The sequence below is a fragment of the Cucurbita moschata genome, unplaced genomic scaffold (genome assembly GCF_002738365.1).
Source record: "Cucurbita moschata cultivar Rifu unplaced genomic scaffold, Cmos_1.0 Cmo_Scf00045, whole genome shotgun sequence".
NCBI lineage: Eukaryota > Viridiplantae > Streptophyta > Magnoliopsida > Cucurbitales > Cucurbitaceae > Cucurbita > Cucurbita moschata.
The window spans coordinates 661,705-688,428 of NW_019268561.1; the positions used below are offsets into that span (position 1 = coordinate 661,705).

The following is a 26,724-nucleotide window of genomic DNA, read 5'->3' on the forward strand; positions in this document are numbered from 1 at the left end:
AAAAAAAAAAAAAAAAAAAAAACAACACCAAAAATTAAATACAAAATCAAATCTAAATATAAGATACGTGCTATTCAAATTTATTACAAAAGGACAAAATAGGACTTCGATATAATTACAAACAAAATAAAAAAGACTTAAATACAAGGACGGGCTGACCGAAACGACGCACTCTGTAACCGAACAATTGTCGAATGCTTCTCCACCTCAATTAGTAGCTTGCGAACACCTGACAAAAAACAAAAGAAAAGGGATGAGCACCCTACTAGTAGGCTCTGATCATATCCTTATTCTAGTAGGTATCCACGGGATTTACTTTGAGATTTAGGAAGTTCAGGCCAAGTCTATACTACTATCTAAGCATCAGGGGTGCTCGAAGTTTCGAGCGGTACACCCTTTTATGGCGTTACAGGTCTTCTAGATGACAAGTCTCATCTCTAGAGAGAATTACTTTTATGCTCTTATAGCTTGCTTTGCTTAAGCAGTATTAAACCGGTGTCCTAAATCGAGACGCTATCTTGTAATCATATCCTTATTCTAGTATGATGTGTGCTACTCAGTTCGCCATCTACGAGATGTTAGCTGGTGAACCCTTTCCACAAGACCATATGACATCCAAGGTTGGGGGAGCGACCCCTCTATGCTTGTCAGCTACTGAGTCAACCTGTGTGATTCCACACCTCGCCTCTTAAGACAGGTTTACTGTCGCGGCTCTCCACAAGGTTGGGCGACTAGTCTTCTTGGAGCACTACCTTAATCATTCTAGGCCTAGCTCCACGGTACTGGTACTGGAGTGGAAATGGTAGCGGAGGCCCTTGATGGCACCATTAAACTAATGACATCGTACATATTGCTAATGATCTTGAGGCTACCTTTGTCATTCTTGGATGCCGTGGAGGTCTACTAGGTTCTTAAGGACGTATAGGCGGTTTAAAACTTGTCTTTTGTATCCTAGACATCTAAGACCAACACCTCGAGTTAATGTACTATTTGGGTGCACATAGGTCTATTCCTTTGATCGTTGCTCATGATTCTGCGGTGCAATATTTACTACAAACGTACCGACCTAGGTCAACATGTAAACCACTCTAATCTTAATTTGGTTCTCTAGTGCACGCTTGTTAAAGAAATCCTATCGATCACTTAAATCACGAAACATATAATCTAAATGTCACCACAATCATATCCGGGAGTTGAAGAGGTCTATTGGACTCCTAAAGCTGCTAGATGGCTTGATTCTATATCCACGACCACAGGCATATTGTATCCTAAAATAATAATAGATTAGATATTATTCACGTTCATTTATTTTCCATTGATTTGATTTTCAATGGCTTTAAAGTACTTTAATGAGCCTGCTTAATGGGTCTATATGCATGTGAGTAGATCGAACGCATATAATTAATAACATCCCGTTTCCACATTTATTCATGTTTTTCATTGAAATGTCACGACATGTATTGATATCATTATTTTCTCATACAAATGTAAACAAGCTCATTAATCATACGACACCGACCCATTATTTTCTTGTCCATAACGTTCAAAAACTTTGCATTCGATCCTTCGATAGTATTTGGAGTATAAGTTCATCGAGGTTGCAATAAGAAGAACCTCCAAACTTACAAGATTCTTCAGCCAAATTCTTCAACTCCATAACTTTCTTCTTCATATCCTTCCCTTTCTCCCCTTCCATCACCTCGTTAACACATCGTTCGACCTCATCCCTCTTCACATCGCTATCAATTTCCAAACCGATCCCCCATTCCACGCAACAATATCGACAATTCGTGGGCTGATCAGCAAAATAAGGCCACAAAATCATAGGCACTCCCACACAAAGGCTCTCGATAATCGAATTCCAACCACAATGCGTCAAGAATCCCGCCACCGATGGGTGTTTCAATACCTCTTTTTGAGCACACCAACTCGCTATCATTCCTCTTCCTCGTGTCTTTTCAAAGAACCCAATTGGTAAAATCGCCGAATAATAATCATAATCATAATCATAATCATCTTCGACTCCAATAACAAGATCTGGCCTTATGATCCACAAAAAGGGTTTCCCACTATTTGCAAGTCCCCATGCAAATTCGATAAGATTTTGGTTTGTCATCACCGCTATGCTACCAAAATTTACGTAAACCACCGAATTGGGTTCGTTCGAATCGAGCCAATCGAGGCAATTTGGATTCTCTTCCCAAAGATTTGTAGCTATTTTTTCTAATTTCTTCTCCTTTGCTTTGTCTGTGAACAAATGGACTGGACCAATGGTGTAAATGGGAGGAAGAATTTGAGAAAGAACATCCAATACTTCTTGTTCTAAAGCATCAAAAGTGTTCAATATAGTAGCTGAAGCTTTTGCTGTTCTTTCTGTTTCTTGAATTACAAAATTTAGAAAGATGTCATTTGGATTCGTTGTTCTTGCAAAGCTCGGTAGATCTTTAAGTCGGATGTTTTTCATCCCTCGAATCCAATCTATGGTGGATTCGAGGTACCCGTTCGTCAAGTAGCTTTCATCTGCAAATCAAAACTCATGAACATTACGAAGAACATGCTGAATTAATGAAAATACTCGTGAACTTTGTATTTTATCTAAAATATATCGTTAAATCTTTAAAAGTTTTAGTAATACCTTCGAATTTAAAAAAAAAGTTTAAAAAATATATTTATGGTTAGAATCAGTGTAGGAGTTTACGGAAAGGTAATTTTAACACTTTTAACCTTTATGAAAAGGTTTTTAGTATCACGGTAGGACAGAAACCGTTTATTTACCTTTCATAGAATATCTTCCTAGTAAAAAATGTTTTAAACTTTTTTTTTTAAAAATTTAATAATATTAACCGAGTATTTTTTAAACATGGTACTAATAGTTTGGTCCCTATATTAACCGTGATAGTATTTTTAAACTTTTTACATTTTTTTTTACGTTTAAGGATAATTTTCAGATAAAGTGCAAAGTTTAAGAGTAATTTTACGTTTAGAACGACTTTCTACGTGTTTAAAAACATATTTTTTACCGTACACGAAACCGTACTTAAAACAAAAGTAAATGGTCAAAGAATTGGTCACCTTTCAACGGAGTAATCCCTCGCTTCACAAGTTCACCTAAATTGCTAAATCCCCACAAGCTGCAAGCACTAAACGGCCAGAAGTGAGCCACCGGAATGCTAAACTCAGCAGCAGCTCGAATAGTGAACGACATAAAACCATCACTAACAATACAACTAACAACAGGAAAATCATCATCATCATGGTTAAGTTGAGAAAGAAGGCTGCAAAAAGGAGCTAAGAAATCATTCGAGACGGCGATACAAAGAGTCGGTAGGTCTTGCGGGGCGTCGATGTCGTCGTCGTCGGCCACGGGCATGCTATCAGGAATCGTTCTAAAGCGAAAGCTCGGTAAGTCGTCGAGAGAATTCGAACCTCTCGACTTGAGTATACGCTTGTGATTGTATTCGGTGTTGACGAATGTTATGTGAAAGCCCTTTTGATGAAGAAGCTTTGCTACACTTAGCATTGCGTTTATGTGGCTTTGTGCTGGGAAAGGAATGCATACAGCATGGGGCTTATGCATGATTTAATGTTCTTTCTTTTTTTTTTTTTTTACTCTAAGTTTGAACAAATAATAGCTTCCATAGTTTATAATTTATAGTAAAGTTTTGTTGAATTATTCCTTCAAAAATCTTTTTTTGTAGTGGCTTTCATGGAATAATAATAAGGTGGTGGGGGACTACTAAAGAGATTATGAACATAGAATACTAATAATTGATTATGAACATAGAAGGTTTCGAATGAAGCATCGTGTGATGTGACGTTTGATGCGAGTTGAATCGATGAACATAGGGAGTTGCATATCAGTGTCGTGCTCGGTCTTGTTTAAGTTGGTTTAGGGTTTTGACCTTGGTAAGGGCGAGTTAGGAATTGGATTACATATCCTTTTTAGGCTTTTTTTTCTTTGCTACTTTTATTGAGGATTGTGCGTTTGTATGTGTTTGTCATCTCTATTAGTCTATGTCCTATGTTACGGTCATGTTTGTCCAAGGTGTGTTTGTGAGATTCTAGAGGGGAACGATAAGCATTCTTTATAAGGGTGTCGAAACCTCTCTCAGTTTAAAAAAAACTTAAGGGAAGCCCGAAATGAATCGTACATAATGGAAGATTACGTCTCGTAAACAACCATCCTCTCCACCTTTCTCCACTAACTTTCCGTCCCTTTTCCCGAAAAACAAAAAAAATGAAAAAAATGAGTTCTCTCCACTGACCCATAAAAACAAAAAGAATGTGAGATTGGAGAAGGAGAAAAAAAAAATGACTTCTCTCACCTACCAAAAAAAAAACGAAAATCAACTCATTCCTTATCCAAAATATCACAGTTCCTTGGAAAAGAAACAAAAAAAAAAAATGTCACATTTGAGAAAAACAAAATGGTGAAAATTACGGGCCAAAATATCACAGTTACTGCAGAGAGAAACAAAAAAACAAAAATTAACTCATGCTTTACTCCCGTCAACGCACCTCTCGAATTCGTGCGAAAAGAAATAGAAAAAAAAAAAAAAATGTCAATCGAGAATGAACTTCACCATCAACCCACCCTTACACCAAGATGAAACGGAAAAATAAAAAATGTCATATTTGAGAAAAAAATCCCTTATTAGTGAAAGAAAAAAAAATGTTGCAGTAAAAATGAAAAGGAATGAATTGTGAAATTAAATGTCAATAATAGTAAATTACAGTAATTTTATATCATTAGCCAAATGAATCCAGCATCGAGAGCTATTAGAGAATGCTTGCCCGACAAAAAAAGGAGTACAGGAGGTGTGCGAACCGACGGGTGGGTTCATACCCGCACGTGTGGGCCGTGTGTAGGAAATTAATTACACATCCAAGCTGCCCGTTAAGATAATCGCCGTAGGAAACCAGACTATTATTATAGGTCCCATTCATGAAATTGTATGTGTTTGTATTTAACCTGAATAGTGGGTTACTCATATTTCTATAAATACTCGAGTCACGTGCTACTTCTATTTCAAATAAAGGTAAGACATTCTTGTACGACTGACAACGGCATCGCAACTCGAGACGATAGCACATGCATAGGGTAGTCACATTTATTTTCTTATACTTAAGCGAGAATACGATGTTTTTAATTTAAACTTTTATCTATTTTATTTAGTCTTTTGTTCAGTCGTGTTTTCCAAACACGCAAATTCATGACTGTGTTTTAAGATGAATATTATCTTTTATGAAAGTTTAAATGAAGTATTTCTGCTTTCAATGTTCATGATATGTATTGTAAACTCTCTTGCATACATGTTTTAATGCAATTGACATCTTAAATTCTCTATTCTAAAATGTTTTCTACTCATTTTCTTCTAAAACGTGAACCGAGACCAAAGACTATGTTCGATTTTTATACAAATGACTTGTTAGTCCATTAAAGCAAATGTTACATAATCGTTGAAGAGTGCAATTGTGACACTCGACAAACTAATAAATTTCCTACTACGTTGTTTGAAAGGCTATGCAAGGTCAGAGATGAGCTTCGACATTAGTTGATCTTCATTTGAAACATCTCGAGCTTACGCTCAACCACACTTCACTTCTTATACTTCTTATAGTTAATAAAATTAAAACCCCTTATAAAATTATAACTTCAAACATTAAAATTACAAACATATAGTTCGTTACAACATGAATCAATATTGAAACAGGTAGCATAAAGTTTATAAATGGTGCTCGTTCTCCATACTTCTTATCACAATAAAAGTGAAATTTGTGACATTTAAAGGGAATTGTAGAATCTATATATCGTTGATTAGAACAAGAATCGATATTGAAACAGGTAGCGTAAAGTTTGTAAATGGTACCCATTCTCCTTACTTTTTTATCACAATGAAAGTGGAATTTGTGGCATTCAACCGCAACAGTGGAATCACAAAATAGTAGTTGACATTAGGGAGATTACTCGAAATGATTCTTAAATTGTTTTTTTTTAATATAATATTCTATTTTCACAATATTTTAATAATATGATACTTCTTTGTCTATTTTAATATTAAAACTTTGAAGATAATTGTTCAATTATTAATTAGGATCGATGAAAAAGACTAAAATACCCTCTAAGAATCTAAAAGTACGAAACTAATTTCATCTGTTCTTCATTAAATTGCCCTTTGAGTAAACCCCTCCTTCCTACGTCTTCCATCACTAGAGTTTACGTTTATCGAACCTCGACCATTCTAGCTTTAATTTATTTGATCCCCGACCAAAATGGATTGTTTTTTAGTGAAGGTTGACATTAAATTCGATCTATCCTCGAAAATTACCTATTTGTCCTCGTACACAATCTCGTATTTGGTAATCATGGGTTGGAGAGAAAGCGAAGGCTGACATTAACGTCGATCTATCCTCGAAAATTACCTATTTGTCCTCGTATACAATTTCGTATTTGGTAATCATGATTTGGAGAGAAAGTGAAGGTTGACATTAACGTTGATCTCTCCTCGAAAATTACCTATTTGTCCTCGTACACAATTTCGTATTTGGGACTCATGGTTTGGAGAGAAAGTGAAGGCCGACATTAACGTCGATCTATCCTCGAAAATTACCTATTTATCCTCATACACAATCTCGTATTTGGGACTCATGGTTTGGAGAGAAAGTGAAGGCCGACATTAACGTCGATCTATCCTCGAAAATTACCTATTTATCCTCATACACAATCTCGTATTTAGTAATCACAGTTTGGAGAGAAAGTGAGGCTGACATTAACGTCGATCTCTCCTCGAAAATTACCTATTTGTCCTCGTACACAATCTTGTATTTGGTAATCATAGTTTGGAGAGAGAAAAAAAACTTAGAGAATATCGTCACGAATGCACCCACCGAGTATATTGGAGTAGGATGTATCTATTTTTTTCAATTTTATCCAAAATTTATTATTTGGTGTTCAAATAAAAATGTTGGATTAAAATAGTATTTTAACTTTATTTAATTAATATTTAATAATGGTAATTGATTAAACACTTTCATAGCATTATTATTATTTTTTTTAAAAAAAAAAAAGCATATGTTTAAATTTTATTTGTCAAATCTGATATATTCCAATTCTCTAATGCTTAAGGGTCACACAACAAAGGCCATTTTGAAGGAATAATTGAAGCTTTAATGTTGTCCCATTTATAGAATAATGCCCATATCTCAACACAATAATGCCTCCCAATTTTATTGTTTCATGTAAATATTTTATACAATTTAAGTAATAAACAATAATATTTCTAACTATTTTTCATTCAATTCTACGGTGGTACACGGTACAGGTACAAGGACAGACATGCAATCATGATTAAAACTAAAATGATTATATTCGAATGGACTTAAAATATGTTGTTGGGTTCTTCGGGTGTGTATCACCTTCATACATTTAGTGTTAAAAGTTGAGTCAAGCTCAATAATTGTATAAACTTATTGTCTATATATTTTAGGAATAAAGATAAATAATTGTGAGATATCAGGTCGATTGGATAGAAGAATGAAACATTTTTTTTACAAGGGTGTGGAAACTTCAACTTTGAGGGGAAGCTTGAAAGGAAAAGCCTAAAGAGAACAATATCTGTTAATAGTAGGTTTGGGCTGTTACAAATGGTATTAGATTCAGATAGTGGGCGGTGTGCCACCAGTGAGGATGTTGGACCCTGAAGGAGGGAGATGGATTGTGAGATCTCACATTGATTGGGGGGGGGGGGGAATAAGGGTGTAGAAACCTCTCTTCAACAAACACGTTTTAAAACTTTGAGGGAAAGCCCAAAGATGACATTATTTGCTAATGGTAAATAGTATTAGAGCTAGACACCGGGTGGTGTGTCAACGCGAATGCTGAATCCTTAAGGAGGATGGATTGTGAGATCGTATTTTTTGTAAGGGTGTGAAAACCTCTTCCTAGTAGATGTCTTTAAAACCCTAAGAGAACCCCGAAAGAAAAAGTCCAAAGAAGAAAATATCTACTAACGTGGGCTTGAGTTGTTACAATATCTCAGGAAAGCCATAGAAGACATTATATGCTAGGGGTGGCTTTGATATGTTACAATAACCCTCCAGACTACTAAGTTTTTCATCCCAAACAATCTAAAAAACAAAGCAAATTGTAATAATATTCTATCAAGTGTGTTGTAATCGAGTGACATTTAGGTCCATGTACATCACTTTAACATGTGAGATCCTCTCTACAACACTCTCATGTATAGACATTTTTTCCATTTTCATACACATCGACCCTATAAGAGAGTAGCCTCAATACCAACGTCTAAAGACATCGTTTACCATTGCTATGGAAGAAAAAACTCACTTCATAGGATTTTGTTCTTCATCGAATAAACCTTTAATTCACAAATTTAAAATTTTAAGGGCCTTAATTTAATCTTCTTAAACCAATTTAATCTAACAATGTTTCTAGCGAAAATTTTAGTTAATTCATGAGGCGTTACAATCCCTCAACCTTAAAGAAATTTCATCCTCGAAAGCTTTTTCTCAATCTGTCTTTTTAGTCCTCTTGTTTCTTCATTTCTCGATTCATAAATACCTTAGTATCCTTGAAAGCAAAGTTCCTAATTCGATGCAAAGTTCCTGATTCGACACATACGAAGGGTAATTGGTGTACTACCCTAACAATTACCGATGAAACACATAATCACCTACCTCAAATTCTAAACTTCTTGCACTTGAGCTTGTCTCTTAGAACCTTATTCAAACAATCTATTTAGCTATCAATCTAGAGTTCGAATGTAAAACTAAAATTTATCTTCGTTTCGAGTGTCCTTTGTAACTTTGCCAAAATATTTGAAGTCTTTGTCTGAAAAAACATTCGCATAAGTGTATCAAGAAATTTCTATAAGTACGACCTCTAGTGGTTTAAATGATCTCTACTAATATATATAATCCATGCTAGAATCATCATCACTTAAGATCGATATCTCCACCGAAACTTGATTCAGCTAAGATTTAGCTAATTTTAGTGGTTATTAGGGCACTAAAATTTTCAAATTGGGATTAACTGAAAACTTTATTTAAACTGAAGGATTGCTGAGTTCATGATTCAACTAATTACATATGGATTTTCTGTCTTATTTCTTCAAGAAAACCAAAAAAATTGCGGATCTGAGCATCAAACTTTAAGAAACAAAACTACTAAAATGTGTATGGATATGATGTTGTGCACCTTTAACCAGCATCCTTACCACTTCTCCGGCAGGTATGATCTCCTTGATTAGTCCAACGCCTTGTCCAGCATACATTGCCATGCTCTCTGATGTCACCTTTTGTTGTCGCATTCGGCACGGTACCCGCAAAGCGCCGTATATCTATGTCCTGTTCGAAGCAGGAAAAAGATATGATTTAAAAGTAGGATCACAACAACAGAAGATTCTCAACTTCTTCTTCATTTTGTAAGTAGAAGAGACGCAAGGGGAGCTCACCAAGCCATTAGTTGTTGAACGGCCGATGACCGGCTGGTTGCTTTCGTTTTCATTGGCAGGAAGTGACTTCCAATCATTGTAAAAGGGTGTCTGTAGAACACGCTGTGGTGCACCAGGCCATCTTGCACGCCCAAAAATGTTTGTATAATCAGTTGCATCCATTTCCACCAACTTCCTCTTGTATGCAGGGTGAGCGTGGCTTTCTTTCGTAGCAACAAATCTGCAGTATTTCATTTGTTCTTGTCTACTCAATTTACTATTGCAACAAAGTTATAGAGTAAAATTCAAATCTCATGAGATATGCTTCATCATTAGATTATATGATCGTTATAATTACGAGAATATGATAAGGATAACGACAAGTTTTGACTTGCACCAAATGAAAACAGGCTTTCAGCCTTGAACTATCTCGTAAATGGATCACGATGTGATATCAATGTCGATATAACTTCCTCCAACACCATTTCCATGGCTTAGATGAATGAAAATTATGCAGTTGTTTAAGAATGTGTCACAGATCATTGATGAAGTTTTTGCGCCGACATGTTTTCTTACCATACTTTGCTTCATAACATGGAAAGGGGATCACCGATACGGTGACTTCGAACAGAACTCGACATAACGTGACATTATTCTTAAAAATGAGACATTGTTTCTAATTGAGCACCGATTTATAGCATGGATCTAGTGGAACCACAGACCCTCCATGATGGTATGATATTGTCCACTTTGAGCATAAGCTCTCATTGTTTTCCTTTTGGTTTCCCCAAAAGGCCTTGTACCAATGAAGATTCTTACTTATAAACCCATAATCATCTCCTTAATTAGCCAACGTGAGACTCCCTCCCAACCATCCTCAATAATCCTTCCCTCGAATAAAGTACACCATAGAGCCTCCTCTGAGGCCTATGGAGCCCTCGAACAACCTCCCCTTAATCGAGGCTCGACTCCTTTCTCTGGAGCCCTCAAACAAAATAAACCCTAAACAAAGTACACTCCTTGTTCGACACTAAAGTCACTTTTGACTACACCTTCGAAGCTCACAACTTTTTTATTGGACACTTGAGGATTCTATTGACCTGGCTAAGTTAAGGGCATGACTCTGATACCATGTTCGGAACCACGGACCCTCCACACAATGGTATGATATTGTCCACTTTGAGCATAAGGTCCATGGCTTTACTTTTGGTTTCCCCAAAAGGCTTCATGCCAATGTATTCCTTACTTATAAACTCATGATCATCCCCTCCCCTTAATTAGCTAATGTGGGACTCCCTCCCAACCATTCTCAACATGTAGCCGTTTTCTAAAATACATTTTGATAGTTGTAACTAATCAATTGAGCTTTACTAACCTAGTTCCAAGGCAGATGCCACGAGCACCAAGGGCAAGCGCAGCAACATAACCTCGTGAATCTGAAATACCGCCAGCCGCAATTACAGGTATATCTTTATCCCCAACAATATCAACTACCCCTGGTAAGATGGAAATCAAACCTTCCTGTAAAGAACCAATTATATTTGAGAAAAGTTATGATATGGTTTAAGTACAAATGTGTGAAGAGTATGATTAATGAACACAAGAACTAATGTAATACCACTGACTGAAAGCAGCAAATAAAAATACTATCAGTTCTTATTACAGCGAAATTAGAGGAATGATCAAATACTTTTTATGACAAATACTTTTAATGCCACCAACTGGAAGCAAAAAATATAAGAGCATCAAGAATTAATCAAATTTTCTAGGAAGAAGAAGCTTTATACTTGACCAATAACATGTCCTCCTGCTTCCCGTCCTTGCACGATTATTGCATCAACACCAACATCAACGGCCTTTCTCGCTTCTTCAACACTCCCAATCTGCAAAAGTAGTTGTTCAAATGTGACATACTCCAATATGAGTAGAGGGAAAAATCTCATATTATATCAGTAGGCATTAAGCCATATAACCGAAGATAAGATTTAGGTCTCGTTTGATAACCATTTTGTTTTTTTTGTAACAGCTCAAGCCCACCCTAGCAGATATTGTCCGTTCTGGCCCGTTACGCATCGCCATCAGCCTCATGGTTTGGAGAGGTTTCCACAACCTTATAAGGATTGCTTCGTTCCTCTCTCCAACCGATGTAAGATCCCACATGTTATGTTAGCATAAAGTAGATTCGTAAGAGGAAATAGTATTTATAAGCTTAATTTTCAGAAACCAAAAACCAAATGGCTATCAAATGAAGCCTCAACGAGCAATCGACTTGAATTGGGGATTGTGGACATTCATGGTTACTGTGATATGCAAGAGAACACTCACTTGTGGAATAATTTTCACCCCAGCAGAATGAACTTGATCCACAAGATCCTTTGAACATTCTCCCCAGTAAACTTGCACAACTGCTACCTTTTCAGCTAATATGGCCCTTAGATTTTGCTCATGAGGAAATGCCAAAATGACACCTACTCCAAATGGTTTATTCGTTAACGCTCGGGTCTTTCTTATCAATTCTCGTACATAACCAGGTGATTCCTGTTACAAATAAAAGCCCTAAATGCTTCAAGCTCCATTACAGGAAAAATTCACAAACCAAAATCATGTAGTTTCCAGAAAATTTTCCCTACACTCCTCCATAATTTCATAACAAATCATCACCAAATCGTCCGCATTCATATTAAAAAATGTAAATAATCAGTTGCAAACAGGGGAAAATGGCAATCAATCCAATCATTCATATCAATCAACAATGAAAAGTATCAAAATCCAAACAGGGCAGTATGATCGACCAGGCAACAATCAATCACGGAATCCATTCTAAAAAGGATTGAACTCCGACTCCACGCAAAGGAAAAGAAAGGAAGAAGAGAAAACAGTAAGCTACCCAATCGGGAGCTCTGAGGAGACCGAGTCCACCGGCATTGGCGACGGCAGCAACAAGCTCAGGACCGGAGATATCAGGTCCAAGCGGAGCCTGAACTACGCCGTACTCGAAACCCAGAATTCCTCCAAAACTCATCTGATTATTGTTTCTCTTCGTTTGCCAATGGGTTGATTGAAAGAAGTTTGGATTTGAATATATAGGGAGTAAGTAGCAGTGGCAGCCATGGGAGGCGGGTTTGAAGGTTTCGTTACGTGAGAGCTACCGGATTCAACACGTAAGCAATTACGCCGCGCACTCGCTTTACTCCGTCGAGTGGTGTAAAACGACGACGTAATGAACGACGTGCACATTTTTTTTTTCTTTTCTTTTGTTTATTTATTCGAATTATTATTTTGTTATTATTATGTCTTCCACTATTTGAGTGGGAGATTAAAGAAAATAAAAAATAATAATTCAATTAATTTTTTTTATTAAAAAATTAATTTTTGTGAGTTCGGTGGAGATATGGGTTTTATCTGGGATCCCGAAAGATATAGCTAAAAGGTAAAAGCTTTCAAGTAATTCCGGTTTTATTTGGAATCCCGAAAGAAAGCTTTAAATCATTCAGCTTAACGAGAAATATTCGACTTTATTTCGTATAAAAAGAAATTCTTGCTTCAAACATTTTTTTTCTTTCTAGCTATCTCATGATGATTGTAGCAAAAACGGTATATTCTCTAAGATGTCATTGAAAATACTCGACCCCACGGGAAGCAATCATGACTTAGACTAACGTGACTCTAGTGGGTCTTAAGTTTTACTTTTTTTCTCCAGATGTGTATCACTTTCATACACATAATTTCATATACATCACTTCTATATACATTGAACTCATTATGTGAGTATCACTTTCATAATCCCGAGACATCACTAGATATTCATCGTTTTCATGTATAGATGTGTATCACTTTCATCAACTTTGCCCTAAGACGTTCCAACAAGAAAGTTATTTACTTGAGCCATAAACTCAGCAAATGAATTTTCTATCTCCGCTCAACCGATAACAATTTATGAGAAAAAATAAAAAATCACAATAATTAAACTTTAATTTTAAACACAAAGTCGAAGGTAGATAGATAAGACGTTACTATAACGACTCTAACTTTCTAACGACATTTTTGAAGCAAAAATAAATGAAAAATTATATATCGAAAAATGTATTCTCACCATGGACACAATAAAAAATATATACATTACGATCGGGGTCAAATTCTGTGGTTACGATTCTAAATTGAAAGTACGACTAAATTGTTATTTATTGCATTTTATTATGTTCACTCAAAAACACCATTTTAAGATGTAATGTGCAACACTAACCAAAACGTACATAGATATATTCCGAATGCATTTTAGCTACGTACGATTTAACGAAGGCTACTGTTGTGTTGTCGGCTGTTGTCAAAAACCTCCCGGAGCTCGTCCTGCTCTGAGTCTTCTTCTTCGCAACCGCTCGGCGATGATGAAGGCAAGCTCTAGAGACTGAGAAGCATTGAGTCGGGGGTCGCAGTGCGTATGGTACCGTGAGCTTAGATCGTTATATGTTATAGTTCGTGAGCCTCCAACACATTCGGTTACGTTCTGTCCTGTCATCTCCAAATGAACTCCTCCAGGGTAGCTTCCTTCTTGATCGTGTACGTCGAAAAATGCTCTCAACTCGGCCTGAAATCGACATATTTCGATATTTAGGTCTTCAAATGATGTGGAAGTAAACTACTAAAGGTATCTGACTAATTTTGTTAGTAAACTACTAAAGGTTCAAAACGCATATGCTAGGGAGAGGTTTCCACACCCGTTCTCCTCTCCAACCGATGTGGGATCTCACAATCCACCCTCTATGGAGGCAAGCACCCTTACTGGCACACCGCTTGGAGTTTGGCTTTGATACCATTTCTAACATCCCAAACCCACCACTAGCAGATATTATCCTATTTAGGCTTCCCTTCAAGATTTTAAAACGTAGCTGCTAGGGAGAGGTTTCCACACCCGTTCCCCCTCTCCAACTGATGTGGGATCTCACAATCCACCCCCGTTGGGGGCGAGCGTCCTCATTGGCACACCACTCGGTGTTTGGCTCGATACCCTTTTTAGCATCCCAAACCCACCGCTAGCAGATATTGTCCTCTTTGGGCTTCCCCTCAAGGTTTTAAAAGACGTCTACTAGGGAGAGGTTTCCACACCCGTTCCCCTCTCCAACCGATGTGGGATCTCACAGTCTACCCTCTTGGGGGTGAGCGTTCTCACTAAAACACCGTCCAGTGTCTGGCTTTGATACCATTTATAACATCCAAAACCTTGTTCTTTTTGGGCTTCCCCTCAGGGTTTTAAAACACGTTTGCTAGGGAGAGGTTTCCACGCCCATTTCCCTCTCGATCCCAAGTACTTATGGTGGGAAACTACTAGTTAAACCGGAAATGAATGTAATAAGCAAGCTATTCTAATAACCAAATCGAATATATATAAATCAGAAAGAATGATCATACCCTTATTGCATCGAAGGAACGCGTTTTTAGTCCACAGGGAGCTTTGATTGTATTCCCGTGCATCGGATCGCTAACCCAAGTGACGATTTGACCAGCTTGGCGAACTTCCCTGATTAGATGTGGAAGTTTCACTCTCATGTTCTCAGCTCCCATTCTTACTATCACTGTAATTCTTCCAGGCTTGTTCGTGGGATTTAGGATGTCAATAAGCTTCACCAATTCTTTGGGATCCATCTTATCACTTGCCTGTTATCAAAATGCTATAATTTATCAGTCATCAAAGTTCTTCATCCACCAGAGGAATAATTCAACAACCATAAATCTTTAGCGGGTAACCGCCCGCAGATATTGTCCGTTGTAGCCCGTTGCGTATCACCGTCAGCCTCACGGTTTTAAAAAGTGCCTACTAGAAGAGGTTTTCACACCCTTATAAGGAATCCTTCGTTCCCCTCTCCAACTAATGTGAGATCTCACAATCCACCTTCTTTGGGGGTCAAGCGTCCTCGCTGGAACACCGCCCAATGTCTAGTTCTGATACCATTTGTAACAGCCCAAGACCATCGCTAGCAGATATTGTCCACCTTAGCCCATTACATATAGCCGTCAGCCTCACGGTTTTAAAATGCGTATGCTAGGGAGAGGTTTCCACACCCTTATAAGGAATACTTCGTTCTCCTCTCCAACCGATGTGAGATCTCACAAGTAACAAAAGAATATCGAGTTCAAACTTGATAAATAAAAAGTTATAAGAACATCCATAAAAAGTTCAAACTCGAAGTCGTATAACCTATATGAAAGATCCAAACCAAAGTGTAGTTTCAAGACAAAATGGGAAAAGAGGAAAGATGGAAGTACCTTAATGCCAAGAGGATTAGCAACACCTCTCAAAAACTCCACATGTGCACCATCGAGTTGGCGAGTTCGTTCTCCGACCCAAAGCATGTGAGCCGAGCAGTCGTAGTATATCCCAGAAGTGGAATCCTCCCTAGTAAGTGCTTGCTCGTAAGGGAGGAGCAAACACTCATGAGACGTCCAAAACTCGGTTGAGGTCATGATAGGGTGATCGACAGTGAGTCCAGCAGCAGACATGAATCCAAGGGCCTCGTCAACTCGATGAGCTAGTTCTCGGTATCTGTTGGCACGTGGTGGAAAAATATATAACCAAACTATGCAACTACAATGAAAGAACAAAGTCCTCGAGAGTCAAACCTGTCGCCCTGCTCGCTATGCTCGGTGAAATCAAGATTCCACTGTGTAACTCTCTGCATTGCAGCATAACCTCCTGTGGCAAATGCCCTCAGGAGGTTCAATGTTGCGACCGACTGGCAGTAAGCTCTATTCATTCGATCGGGGTCGGGAACTCTAGATTTCTCATCAAATGAATCTCCATTTATATTGTCTCCTCTATAGCTTGGGAGTTTCACTCCATCCTTCTCCTCGTAAGGGTCCGATCTTGGCTTTGCAAACTGACCTGCCATTCTCCCAACCTACATTCATACGTAAGTCCGATTACATACTCGCCAAACGTAATTCCATACAATAACCCCGGAATCATTCAGCAGTCTCCAAGGAAAGAGTGATGAAGAATTACATAACTTTTTCTCCAATCTCCATTGTTGAGACACTCGGTCAACATAATAAATAAGTAAAAGGACGGAAAAGCTTTATAGTTGCAACATAACAGGGAATTCCAGTGACCATTCCATTAAGTCATTAAGCTCTAATGAGCACGGATGCAGCCCAAGCCTACCGCTAACAGATATTGTCCTCTTTGGGTTTTTCCTTTCAGGCTTCCTCTCAAGGTTTTTAAAATACGTGTGCTAGAGAGAGGTTTCCACACCGAATGTTTAGTTCTCCTCCCCAATCGATGTGGGATCTCACAACCTACCCCTTTGAGGCCTAACGTCCTCACTGACACTCGTTCCCTTCTCCAATCAATGTAGGACCTTGACCATTATGATGGGAATTGGTACCTTGTCTCATGAGCTATGTTCGAATCGACTCCGGGCAATGTGCCATGGAGGAAACTAAGCCCCAAAGGGGGTGGACACGAGGCGGTGTACCAGAAAGGATGCTGGGCCTCAAAAGAGAGTGGATTGGGGGGTCCCACGAGAAGGGAACGAGTGCCAACAAGGACGTTGTGCCCCAAAGAGGGTGGATTGTGAGATCCCACATCGGTTGGGGAGAAGACCGAAACATTCTTTATAAGAGTTTGGAAACCTCTTTCTAGCAAACGCGTTTTAAAAAAATCTTGAGGGAAAGCCCAAAGAAGACAATATCTGTTAGCGGTGGGCTATGTGTTACATTAAATCTTAAAAAGGACAATATCTACTAGTGGTGGACTTGAGCGGTAACATTAAACACCATAACCGTGCATGGGTGTGCTTAAAAGTGCAATTAAAATAAGTAACTTCAACAAAAACACTTATTATAAGTCCAGAAAAGTGCTTAATGGCTAATCACTTCAATTATTGGCTCAACTTTTAAAGCTTCCCTAACAATCACTTGAGTGAAAAACACTACAAATACTTTCTTGTAAAGCGCTTAAAATGCTTTTGAACTTTCCTGATCACTCATAAATCACTTACAAACATGATGATTTTGAATGAAAAAGAGTTTTAGAATGCAACAAAACAAAAGAAACTCCCAAACATCACTGTAATATCAATCTCTCAATCGATATCAACCAATAAGCCAAATCAATTATGAACATGCTTACCAAACGATGATCTAAAAGCCAAAAACATGACAAAATCATTCAACTTACCAATGGATCATTCATCAAAACATGCAAGAAATCAAAATAAAAAGGGCAACAGAAATCAACCTTGATAACAGGCATTTGACCTCCAAACATAAGAACAACGCTCATCTGGAGAAGAACACGGAAGGTGTCACGAATGTTATTGGCATTAAACTCCTTAAAGCTCTCAGCACAATCCCCACCCTGAAGAAGAAACGCCTTCCCCACAGCGGCCTGCGCCAGCCGCTCTTCAAGGGACCTAGCCTCTCCAGCAAACACGATCGGAGGGAACGATTCGAGGGTCTTGAGGACGGATTCAAGCACCGCCTGATCAGGATATTCGGGGAGTTGCAGAGCCTTCTTCGACTTCCAGCTATCGAGGGTCCATTTCGTCGGTACGAGAATCGATGGCTTTGACGACTTTGATGGGTCGGCGGCATGAATTGCGGAGATGGGTTTACGCGATCGGGCGGTGGCGGTGGCGGTGGTGAAGGGAGGCGGACGGGTGATCGGAAAGTGGGAATTTAGGAGGGATTTTGGGAGAGGGGATGTCGCTGGGAGAGCCATTTTGGGGCAAGTTTGAAAAAGAGAAACAGAGTGAAAATCGATGCGGCCGATGGCTTTTGGTGAGTGTTTGTTCTGTTATTCTTAATACAATCAATCAAAATCAGAATCATTTTTTTTATATAAATTAATTATAGAAAAAACGTTAGAATTTTGACATTTTAATGCGACTAGGAATCATGACTTATGACTTTTGATGATAAGATATTGTCCCTTTTAAACATAAATTCTTTTATCACCCTGATATGATATTATCTACTTTAAATAGAAGTTCTCGTCGCCCAAAAACCCAGTCAATAAATGGGCTCATTAGAGTTTTAAGATGATTAGATCACTCAAAACATTCCCCACTTAATCTCATCCTCTATCCCTACACTACAAAACGCGCGCACTTGGCAGAAACGGGCTGCTCCCGGAACCGATTCACTCGCATTTCGCCTACCGTTATGAGATGCCAATGGCCTCCACGCTCTGCATAGCCACCCATCTCGGCGCCCTAAAGAAGAATCTCGATGACTATCTCTCCCACCACAGCACCCGCATTCCAAGGCAAGCTCACGACACTGCAAATAGCCACTACATGTTCTTGCCCATCTTCAAATTGGTACTATTTTCTTCTGCTATCACAGCTCTTATCTGGGTTGTTTCAGGTTGTCCAGTTTATCAACCGATGCTCGGAAATTTGCTTGCGGGAGTCGTGGAAAGCAATTGGGTGTGTGCGGAAAGGTCCGTTTTAGAGGTTTTGTGTCGAAATGTAAAGCAATTGAGTTTAATTCGATGCCCCAAGAGAATGGAGAAGAGGGTGTTGCCATGGCGACTCTGATTTGGAGGGCTATTAAGCTACCACTTTACTCTGTTGCTTTGGTTCCTTTAATGGTATGTATATATATATATATACTCGTTGCATTCTATGGCAGCTAGTTGTGCAAGATTTGATATCAATCTTTTGAGAAATGTGTTGCATCAATTGTGATGAACTTGATTGTTCTTGATCTTTGAGTGTGTTCTATTCCATTTCTGAAGATGCTATGTATTAAGATTTTTCTCTTTGATTACAAACAGGTAGGAAGTGCAGCTGCTTATTTTGAGTCTGGGAATTTTTCTACTCGGCTATTTTTTGTAATCCTGGCTTCTTCGGTTCTTGTCATCAGTTGGCTTAATTTAAGGTGAAGAACTAGTTCTTGTATGACTTACATCTGTTTGTTTTTACACTCAACCTAGATCTTTGATAGCTTAATGGTTGCGTAGACGTTTGTTTCATGGTAAATTGTGAGATCTCATATCGGTTGGGGAGGAAAGTGAAGTATTCTTTATAAGGGTGTGGAAACCTCATCCTAGCTTACGCGTTTTAAAAACCTTGAGGGGAAGCCCAAAGAGGACAATATCTGCTAGTGGTGGGCTTAGGCTATTACAAATGGTATCAGAGTCCGACACTGGGTGGTGTGCTAGCGAGGACGTTGGGCCCTGAAGGGGGGTGGATTGTGAGATTCCACATTGAATGGAGAGAGGAACGAGAGCAAGCGAGGACACTGAGCCTCAAAGGGGGGTGGATTGTGAGAGAACGAATTAGAAGGGTATGAAAATCTCTCCTTAACTGACGCATTTTAAAAACCTTGAGGGGAGGCCCAAAAGGGAAAGCCCAGAGAGGACAATATCTGCTAGTCTATTCCCTAGTAGACGCGTTTTAGAAACCTTAAGGGGAGGCCGGCAAGGGAAAGCCCAAAGAGGGCGTCCCTTTGGACAAAAGAACGGGAAAGACGAATCCTATCGATAAAAGGCATTTTTTTTCTACTACCTTTGATACATGGGCGAGAAAGTCAGATGCTTGCTTCCTTCCTTCCGTCAATTCTGGGTCTCTTAGGGAATTCTCTTGCACCCCGATAGGACAGTAAGCTATCTTCTTACCAAGCAGGAATGAGTTTTAATAAAATATCTTCCTTGTATCTGCTAGCGGTGGACTTGAGTTGTTACATAAATTCTATCTATTGCCATCTTGCCTAGTCTAGAGTTCACACTACTGTCCATGGAAGCCTTTGCTTGCTCAGTTCTAACACAAGTTCAGGACAAAGTATGAACTATGAGCTCCTTCCTCCATTTGAAACTAACGAATTAAAACGATCCATTTGCAGTAACGACGCGTACGACTTCAGTACCGGAGCTGATAAAAACAAAAAGGAGTCGGTTGTAAAACTTGTTGGCAGGTAAGCTCACACTACTTTCTCGTCTAAGGACCCCTCGAATTTCGCAATCGTTGTCCTTTTTCTTGTTTCTATACAAAACTTATTGACTTGTTTGTGTTATTGTGGTGCAATAAGCCCAATAGGGACACTTGTTGCTGCTTACACTTTTCTTGCTCTTGGCTTCTTGGGGTTGACATGGGCATCTCTGGAGGCTGGGAGCCTGCGTGCCATATTATTTCTAGCCTTTTCAATTATTTGTGGCTACATATATCAGGTAACATCTGGGATCTTTAATTTTTGGTCTTCTTCATACTCTTGGCCCGATTCGATTTCTTTGCTTCATAATTCATGTTGATTCCAATGAATCTGAAATGAAATAATCGAGACGCCACTAATCCTTCTTTTAGCATTCGAAAGAAGTAATTGATTGAGTTGTTGACAGTGTTGAAGATTTTTTCGGAGAGGATTCTCACATCGACTAATTATGGGGTTGATCATGGATTTTTAAGTAAGGAATAAATCTTCATTGGTATGAGACCTTCCGGGGAACTAAAAGCAAAGCCATGAGAGCTTATGTTCAAAGTGGACAATATCATACTATTGTAGAGGGTCGGGATTTCTAACATGATATTAGAGCCATACCCTTAACTTAGCCATTTCAATTGAATTCTCAAATATCGAACAAAGAAGTTGTGAGTCTCGAAGGTGTAGTAAAAAGTGACTAAAGTGTCGAACAAATGGTGTACTTTGTTCGAGGGCTCCAAAAGAGTCGAGCCTTGATTAAGGGGAGGCTGTTCGAGGGCTCCATAAGCCTCAGGGGAGGCTCTATGGTGTACTTTGTTTGAGGGGAGAATTGTTGAGGATTGTTGGGAGAGGAGTCCCACATCGACTAATTAAGGGGTTGATCATGGGTTTATAAGTAAGGAGTACATCTCCATTGATACGAGACCTTTTGGGGAACCAAAAGCAAAGCCATGAGAGCTTATGCTCAAAGTGTACAATATACCATTGTGGAGGGTCGTGATTTCTAACATGATATTAGAGCCATACCCTTAAGTTAGCCATGTCAATTAAATCCCCAAATGTCGAACAAAGAAGTTGTGAGCCTCGAAGGTGTAGTCAAAAGTGACTAAAATGTCGAACAAATGATGTACTTTGTTCAAGGGTTCCAAATGAGTAAACCTCGATTAAGGGGAGGCTGTTCTAGGGCTTCATAGGTCTCAGGAGAGGCTCTATAGTGTACTTTGTTCGATAGGCGAATTGTTGAGGATTGTTAGGAGACGAGTCCCACATCGACTAATTAAGGGGATGATCGTGGGTTTATAAGTAAGGAGTACATCTCCAATGGTATGAGGCCTTTTGGGGAAACCAAAAACAAAGCCACGAGAGCTTATGCTCAAAGTGGACAATATCGTACCATTTTCGAGATTCATGATTCCTAACACGACCAACCCATTTTATTCTATACACGCACACTATAACAAGCTATTTATTCTTTAGCTTTGATAATTGACTCGGTTGCAGTGTCCACCGTTCCGGTTAAGCTACCACGGATTGGGAGAGCCGTTGTGCTTTGCTGCTTTCGGTCCATTTGCTACAACAGCATTTTACTTATTACAGAGCAACGCAAGGTTACAATCATTTGGTTTGGATTAGCAGTTGTTGTCTGGTTTTTTTCTATATTGACGGTCTGTCTGATCCACAGGGAGATGAGATATCTTCCCATAACCAATACGATCCTTTCCGCCTCTATCCTTGTCGGAACGACGACAACTCTAATTCTCTTCTGCAGCCATTTCCATCAGGTACTTTCCCCCCTCGTCGAGACAAAAACAAAACAAAAAACACGAATCCTTAACTCTTCTGCTGTCTTACATTAACAATCATGTTTGACCAACACCGACATTGTTGTGCATAGGTTGAGGGAGACAGGGCTGTTGGAAAAATGTCCCCTTTGGTATAACATGTCTTTGCTCAGCTTCAGCTTGTCAAAAACATTTGGAGAAATTAATGTTGTATCTGTCTGTGTTGGATAACTTATTATGCAGGTAAGGCTTGGCACAGAAAGAGGTTCCAAGGTGGTGAAGGCTGCAGTAATTATGCTTTTTGTGCTTCTATTTGCTCTGGGTTTAAGCAAGAGTCTTCCATTTACTTGCATTGTAAGTTAACTCTGAAAACTCGACTTACTTTGTGAACTGAATAACTTTACGTTGTCTTTCATATATGCTATTGTTTTCTTTTGTAGTTCTTTTGTGGTCTGACGATCCCGGTGGGCAAGCTAGTGGTTAGCTTCGTTGAAGAAAACCACAAGGTGATTGGCTAACAATTTACTCTAAAGATTATATGTTAAATCTTTAGGTCAATTAGTAATTCAACCGATGACCTAAAAAATTCGATCACGATGAACTTATTTAGATTGGGTTGAGTTCGGTCGGTTCATGGATTTCTCTAAAACTAGGTTAGATTGAAGGTCGTGGGTTAACCAAGGAACAATAGATTTAAGGAAGTCCACTCTTGTTCTTTGGGCCAACTTATAGCCACTCTTTTTCACCTACACCGTGAGAAAAAGGTTATGATAGCAAGCCACTCCCTGGTCGGAGAGCCTCCAAGACAAGGGGGTGGCGGTCAACCATCCACTCTCGAGATTCATATGGGTCAATCGATCTTTGCATTGAGTTGGGTCTAAGTAATGTGTCAACCCAATTCAACCTAACCCACGAATGCCTCTAAAAGCTGACGTGGATACTCATAGATTAAAAAAGAGAGAAATTTGTAGGAAAATACTTTTTGATTTATGATTGTTATTATTTGGTTATATGTTTATATTTTTCCTTAATTTGCAGGATAAACAGAAAATTTTCATGGCCAAGTATTTGTGTGTGCGGTTACATTCCATATTTGGACTTGCATTGGCTGCTGGATTGGTTGCACCTAGATTCTTCGGTTTAATTAATTAATGTTTTGATCGAGTATTCATAAGGTAAAGTTTGAAGTCGTGATCACTTCCCGACATTTTGTATTACTCAAATTGATAAGGTAACCTATGCAAGTTTTATCGTATAGTGTAATAACCCAAGCTCAATATTTTTAAAACGCATCTGTTAAGGAGAGGTTTCACACCCTTTATAAATAATGTTTCGTCATCGTCTTCAACTAATGTGGGATCTCATAATTCATCTTCTTTGGAGTCTAACGTCCTCGCTGGCACTTGTTCCTTTCTCCTATCGATGTAGGATCTCACAATCCACCCCCAAGATCTAATGTCTTCGCTGACACACCGTCCAATGTCCACTCCCTTCAGAGCTCAACATCATTGCTGGCACACCACCTAGTGTCCAACCCTTAAAGACTCGGTGTCCTCGTTGACACATCGCCTAGTGTCCACCCCTTTCAGGGCTAAGCATCATTACTGGCACACCGCCCAATGTCCAACCCTTAAAGACTCAGTGTCTTCACTGGCACATTGGCACATCGTTCGGTGTCCACCCCTTTGAGACTCAGCGTCTTTGCTGACACATCGATCTGTGTCTACCCCTTTTCAAGGCTCGGCGTTAGCATTTATAGAACTTTCCCCGCAATTTGTACCTTTGATAATATTGAGTGGGCTCCTTGTGGCCTAAGTGTTAACAACAAAGCTTGACTTTGTCCATTTCCATCCAAAAAAGTCAACAGTCACGACAAAGAAAAATCACCAATCGCCTTTACAATAACATTCAAACCTTGCGGTGGTAACCTATTCCCTTCAACCACTCTCTCTCCTTGGCCGCCGAATTTTCCAATTTCAACGCCTTCTCTCTCTCTCTCTCTCCTCCTCAAATCCGCCATGGATTTCCTCTCCCGAAAGCTCCTCTCCGACGACGACGACGACGACCTCAAGAAACTCTGCCTTAAAACCTGCCCCAATAACTCTCCCGATTCTTGCCCTTCCGATTGCCTCGAAAAATGCCCAAACCTTTGTTCCCGTGGCTCGATTTCAATCCCGCCGCCCTATTACGACAAATCGCCTCACAAACTCTCCAATTGGGTCACAGCCACCATCGCCTTTCTCTCTTTCACCTTTCTCCTCGTCATCTGTTACACCGTCTACGTCCGTTTCTACTCCGGCCGCCGCAGACGCCACCAACGCCCTGACCCCCCACCGCCCACCACCCACCAAGAGGAGTTTCTCGATGAAGAACATGGCCCTGTTTTGGATCACCCCATCTGGTATATCCGTACCATCGGCCTCCCGCCGGCTGTCATCAACGCCATCGCTATCTGCAAATTCAAAACCGGCGAGGGTTTGATCGACGGAACAGAGTGCTCTGTTTGTTTAAGCGAATTTGAAGAGGATGAGACTCTTAGACTTTTGCCTAAGTGTAGCCACGCTTTTCATCTCCCCTGTATCGACACTTGGCTTCAATCCCACACGAACTGCCCCATGTGCCGCGCTCCAGTGGTAGCTCAATCCACCGCCGTGACCCCACCGCCGCCGCCGCCTCCGCCTCCTCTGGTCACATCTGAAGAAACCCAGATGAGGGATTTACAGAGGGAAGTGGGAAATGGATCCAATTCCGGCGAATCTTCTCTAAGAAACGAAGAACAACAAGAACAACAAGAACAAGATGAAATTCAGGCAGTGAGAAGATCAGTTTCTTTAGATTCATTATCAGCTCTTCGAATAATCTCTGATCTTGCTGACATTGGTATGAGAAATGGGAATGATTTGAAGAAGAAATCATCCCAAGAGAGAGTGAATTCTTCAGCAGCTATGAACAGGTCAGTTTCTTGCAGTGGCGAATTTGTGATGAGAAATTCGACACAGAGTAGTAGTTGAACTCTGTTTCTTGTTCTTGTTTTGGTTTTTGGTCTCTGAAGATGGAGATATGTCTAAAGAAACTCTCAGGAAGCTGAGAAAACACACACGATTTGAAAAGATTAATGATTATACGATGTTGGAAACATGTTTTTTCCTTTTTTTTGTGAAGTTCTTACATTGGATGTTTGTACAAATTACTTTCCAATGGCTCCAAGTTGAACTCTTCTAAAACAAATGAATGTTCTTAGATTAAGATTATGTTTTTTCTAGCTCATGAATCTTATTAGCGTAGTCCTTTAATATATTACGTCTATTTAGTGTATGAAGTTAGCGAATTCTAATTTGTACCTTTGTGTTATGTCCGTTCAATAAGTGGCTAAGAGTAAGCAAGTAACCTTAGATTCTTGGCACGAGGTTCACAGGCTCCTACTCTTTCGGCTTGGTTTTAGTACAACACCTAAACTTGAAATTATGATATGATTGACACTTTGTTTTCCGTTGTTCTTATCAGTACAGTGAATAAGAAATCATCAGCTATTTTCAAAACTTTAACCAAACTCGAGTTTTTTAAAGTTTAGAGATAATAAGATTCTGAACAAGAAAGGAGCGAAACCACTTTACCGAGTAAGAGAAGGGAAGGAGTAGAGCAGCTTTAGCGAAGATAAGGAGTATCTCAATTGACAAAGAGAGGAAAATAGAGTACGGGATTATCGCGTGTATGTATGGTATTAGAAAATTTTAAGGATTTTTTAAATAGGTAACTTTAATTAATTTTTTTTTTATAGATATGATTTTTTTAAAAATTAATTACAAAAATATATTTTCTAAACAATACTTATATATGTAACATATTTATACATATGTAAAATAAAAAAGAAAAATCAAGTGAAGGATGATACATATTTATCGGTTCTCGACTCTGCAAAATAGTTTGAGCAACTCTTTCTCTCGTGAAGGCAACTCGGGGCATAAAAGTGTCACACTAATACACGATTAACAGACATTCACCCGAAATAAAAACGTAAAATTGTGGGCAGTTTTTTTAATTAATTAAAGTATAGTTCAACTGATTCAATCTTAAGTCTCGTGTATTATTAAAACGAATAGATTTTAAATAAAAAAAATATTTATTTTGAAATTCTGCGACAATTTCGTGAAAAATTCGACATATTTTTCTAAAATGGTAAATGCGTCTCTTTTTCCTTTATTATATTTATATTGAATAAATATTCTATCAAATATTTTGACTAATGACCATAAAGTTGGTAAACTTAGCTTTATTCATTTTATTTATTGATTCTAATTTTTTTTCCACAAAAGATGAAGGTTATATTCAAATTTGCAACCACAATTATAAAGACCCGACTTTTCATTACGATGGGATTGTTATTACATGTCGATTGTCGAAAATCCTTTAAAATGTTTAAAAAAAAAACCTTAAGCGGAAGTACTTTTAAAAATATCAAAATTTGATTTGAGATCGGAATTAAAACAATAATCACAATTTATATTAGAAAAAATAAACGTGTTCTAACACAAAAATGTAAAATTGTGGAAGCTATCTGTCGTGCCTTGTCCCAT

The 26,724-nt window shown here is 38.8% G+C and overlaps 4 protein-coding genes and 1 pseudogene across 4 annotated transcripts; 2 read left to right on the top strand and 3 right to left on the bottom strand.

The window, feature by feature from the left end:
• Positions 1-1,398: 1,398 nt before the first annotated feature.
• On the bottom strand, positions 1,399-3,617 carry LOC111434679 (7-deoxyloganetin glucosyltransferase-like). The gene is made up of 2 exons (XM_023072152.1): positions 3,073-3,617; positions 1,399-2,520 (listed from the first exon to the last, which is right to left on the bottom strand). Exons 1-2 carry the CDS (start codon positions 3,575-3,577, stop codon positions 1,544-1,546), a joined length of 1,482 nt encoding a protein of 493 aa, XP_022927920.1. The 5' UTR covers positions 3,578-3,617; the 3' UTR covers positions 1,399-1,543.
• Positions 3,618-9,045: 5,428 nt separating this feature from the next.
• On the bottom strand, positions 9,046-12,612 carry LOC111434682 (annotated as a pseudogene).
• A 1,004-nt stretch (positions 12,613-13,616) lies between these two features.
• Positions 13,617-18,669, bottom strand: LOC111434555 (phospho-2-dehydro-3-deoxyheptonate aldolase 2, chloroplastic-like). Its single transcript, XM_023071976.1, has 6 exons — positions 18,549-18,669; positions 17,686-18,226; positions 16,068-16,345; positions 15,714-15,990; positions 14,859-15,104; positions 13,617-14,037 (listed from the first exon to the last, which is right to left on the bottom strand). Exons 1-6 carry the CDS (start codon positions 18,650-18,652, stop codon positions 13,777-13,779), a joined length of 1,707 nt encoding a protein of 568 aa, XP_022927744.1. The 5' UTR covers positions 18,653-18,669; the 3' UTR covers positions 13,617-13,776.
• Positions 18,481-23,405, top strand: LOC111434556 (2-carboxy-1,4-naphthoquinone phytyltransferase, chloroplastic). The gene is made up of 11 exons (XM_023071977.1): positions 18,481-18,714; positions 18,816-19,041; positions 19,228-19,331; positions 20,295-20,366; positions 20,481-20,619; positions 21,870-21,976; positions 22,051-22,150; positions 22,264-22,302; positions 22,394-22,504; positions 22,591-22,656; positions 23,189-23,405. Exons 1-11 carry the CDS (start codon positions 18,617-18,619, stop codon positions 23,300-23,302), a joined length of 1,176 nt encoding a protein of 391 aa, XP_022927745.1. The 5' UTR covers positions 18,481-18,616; the 3' UTR covers positions 23,303-23,405.
• A 257-nt stretch (positions 23,406-23,662) lies between these two features.
• On the top strand, positions 23,663-25,412 carry LOC111434557 (RING-H2 finger protein ATL54-like). The gene has a single exon (XM_023071979.1). It carries the CDS (start codon positions 24,169-24,171, stop codon positions 25,159-25,161), a length of 993 nt encoding a protein of 330 aa, XP_022927747.1. The 5' UTR covers positions 23,663-24,168; the 3' UTR covers positions 25,162-25,412.
• Positions 25,413-26,724: the final 1,312 nt, after the last annotated feature.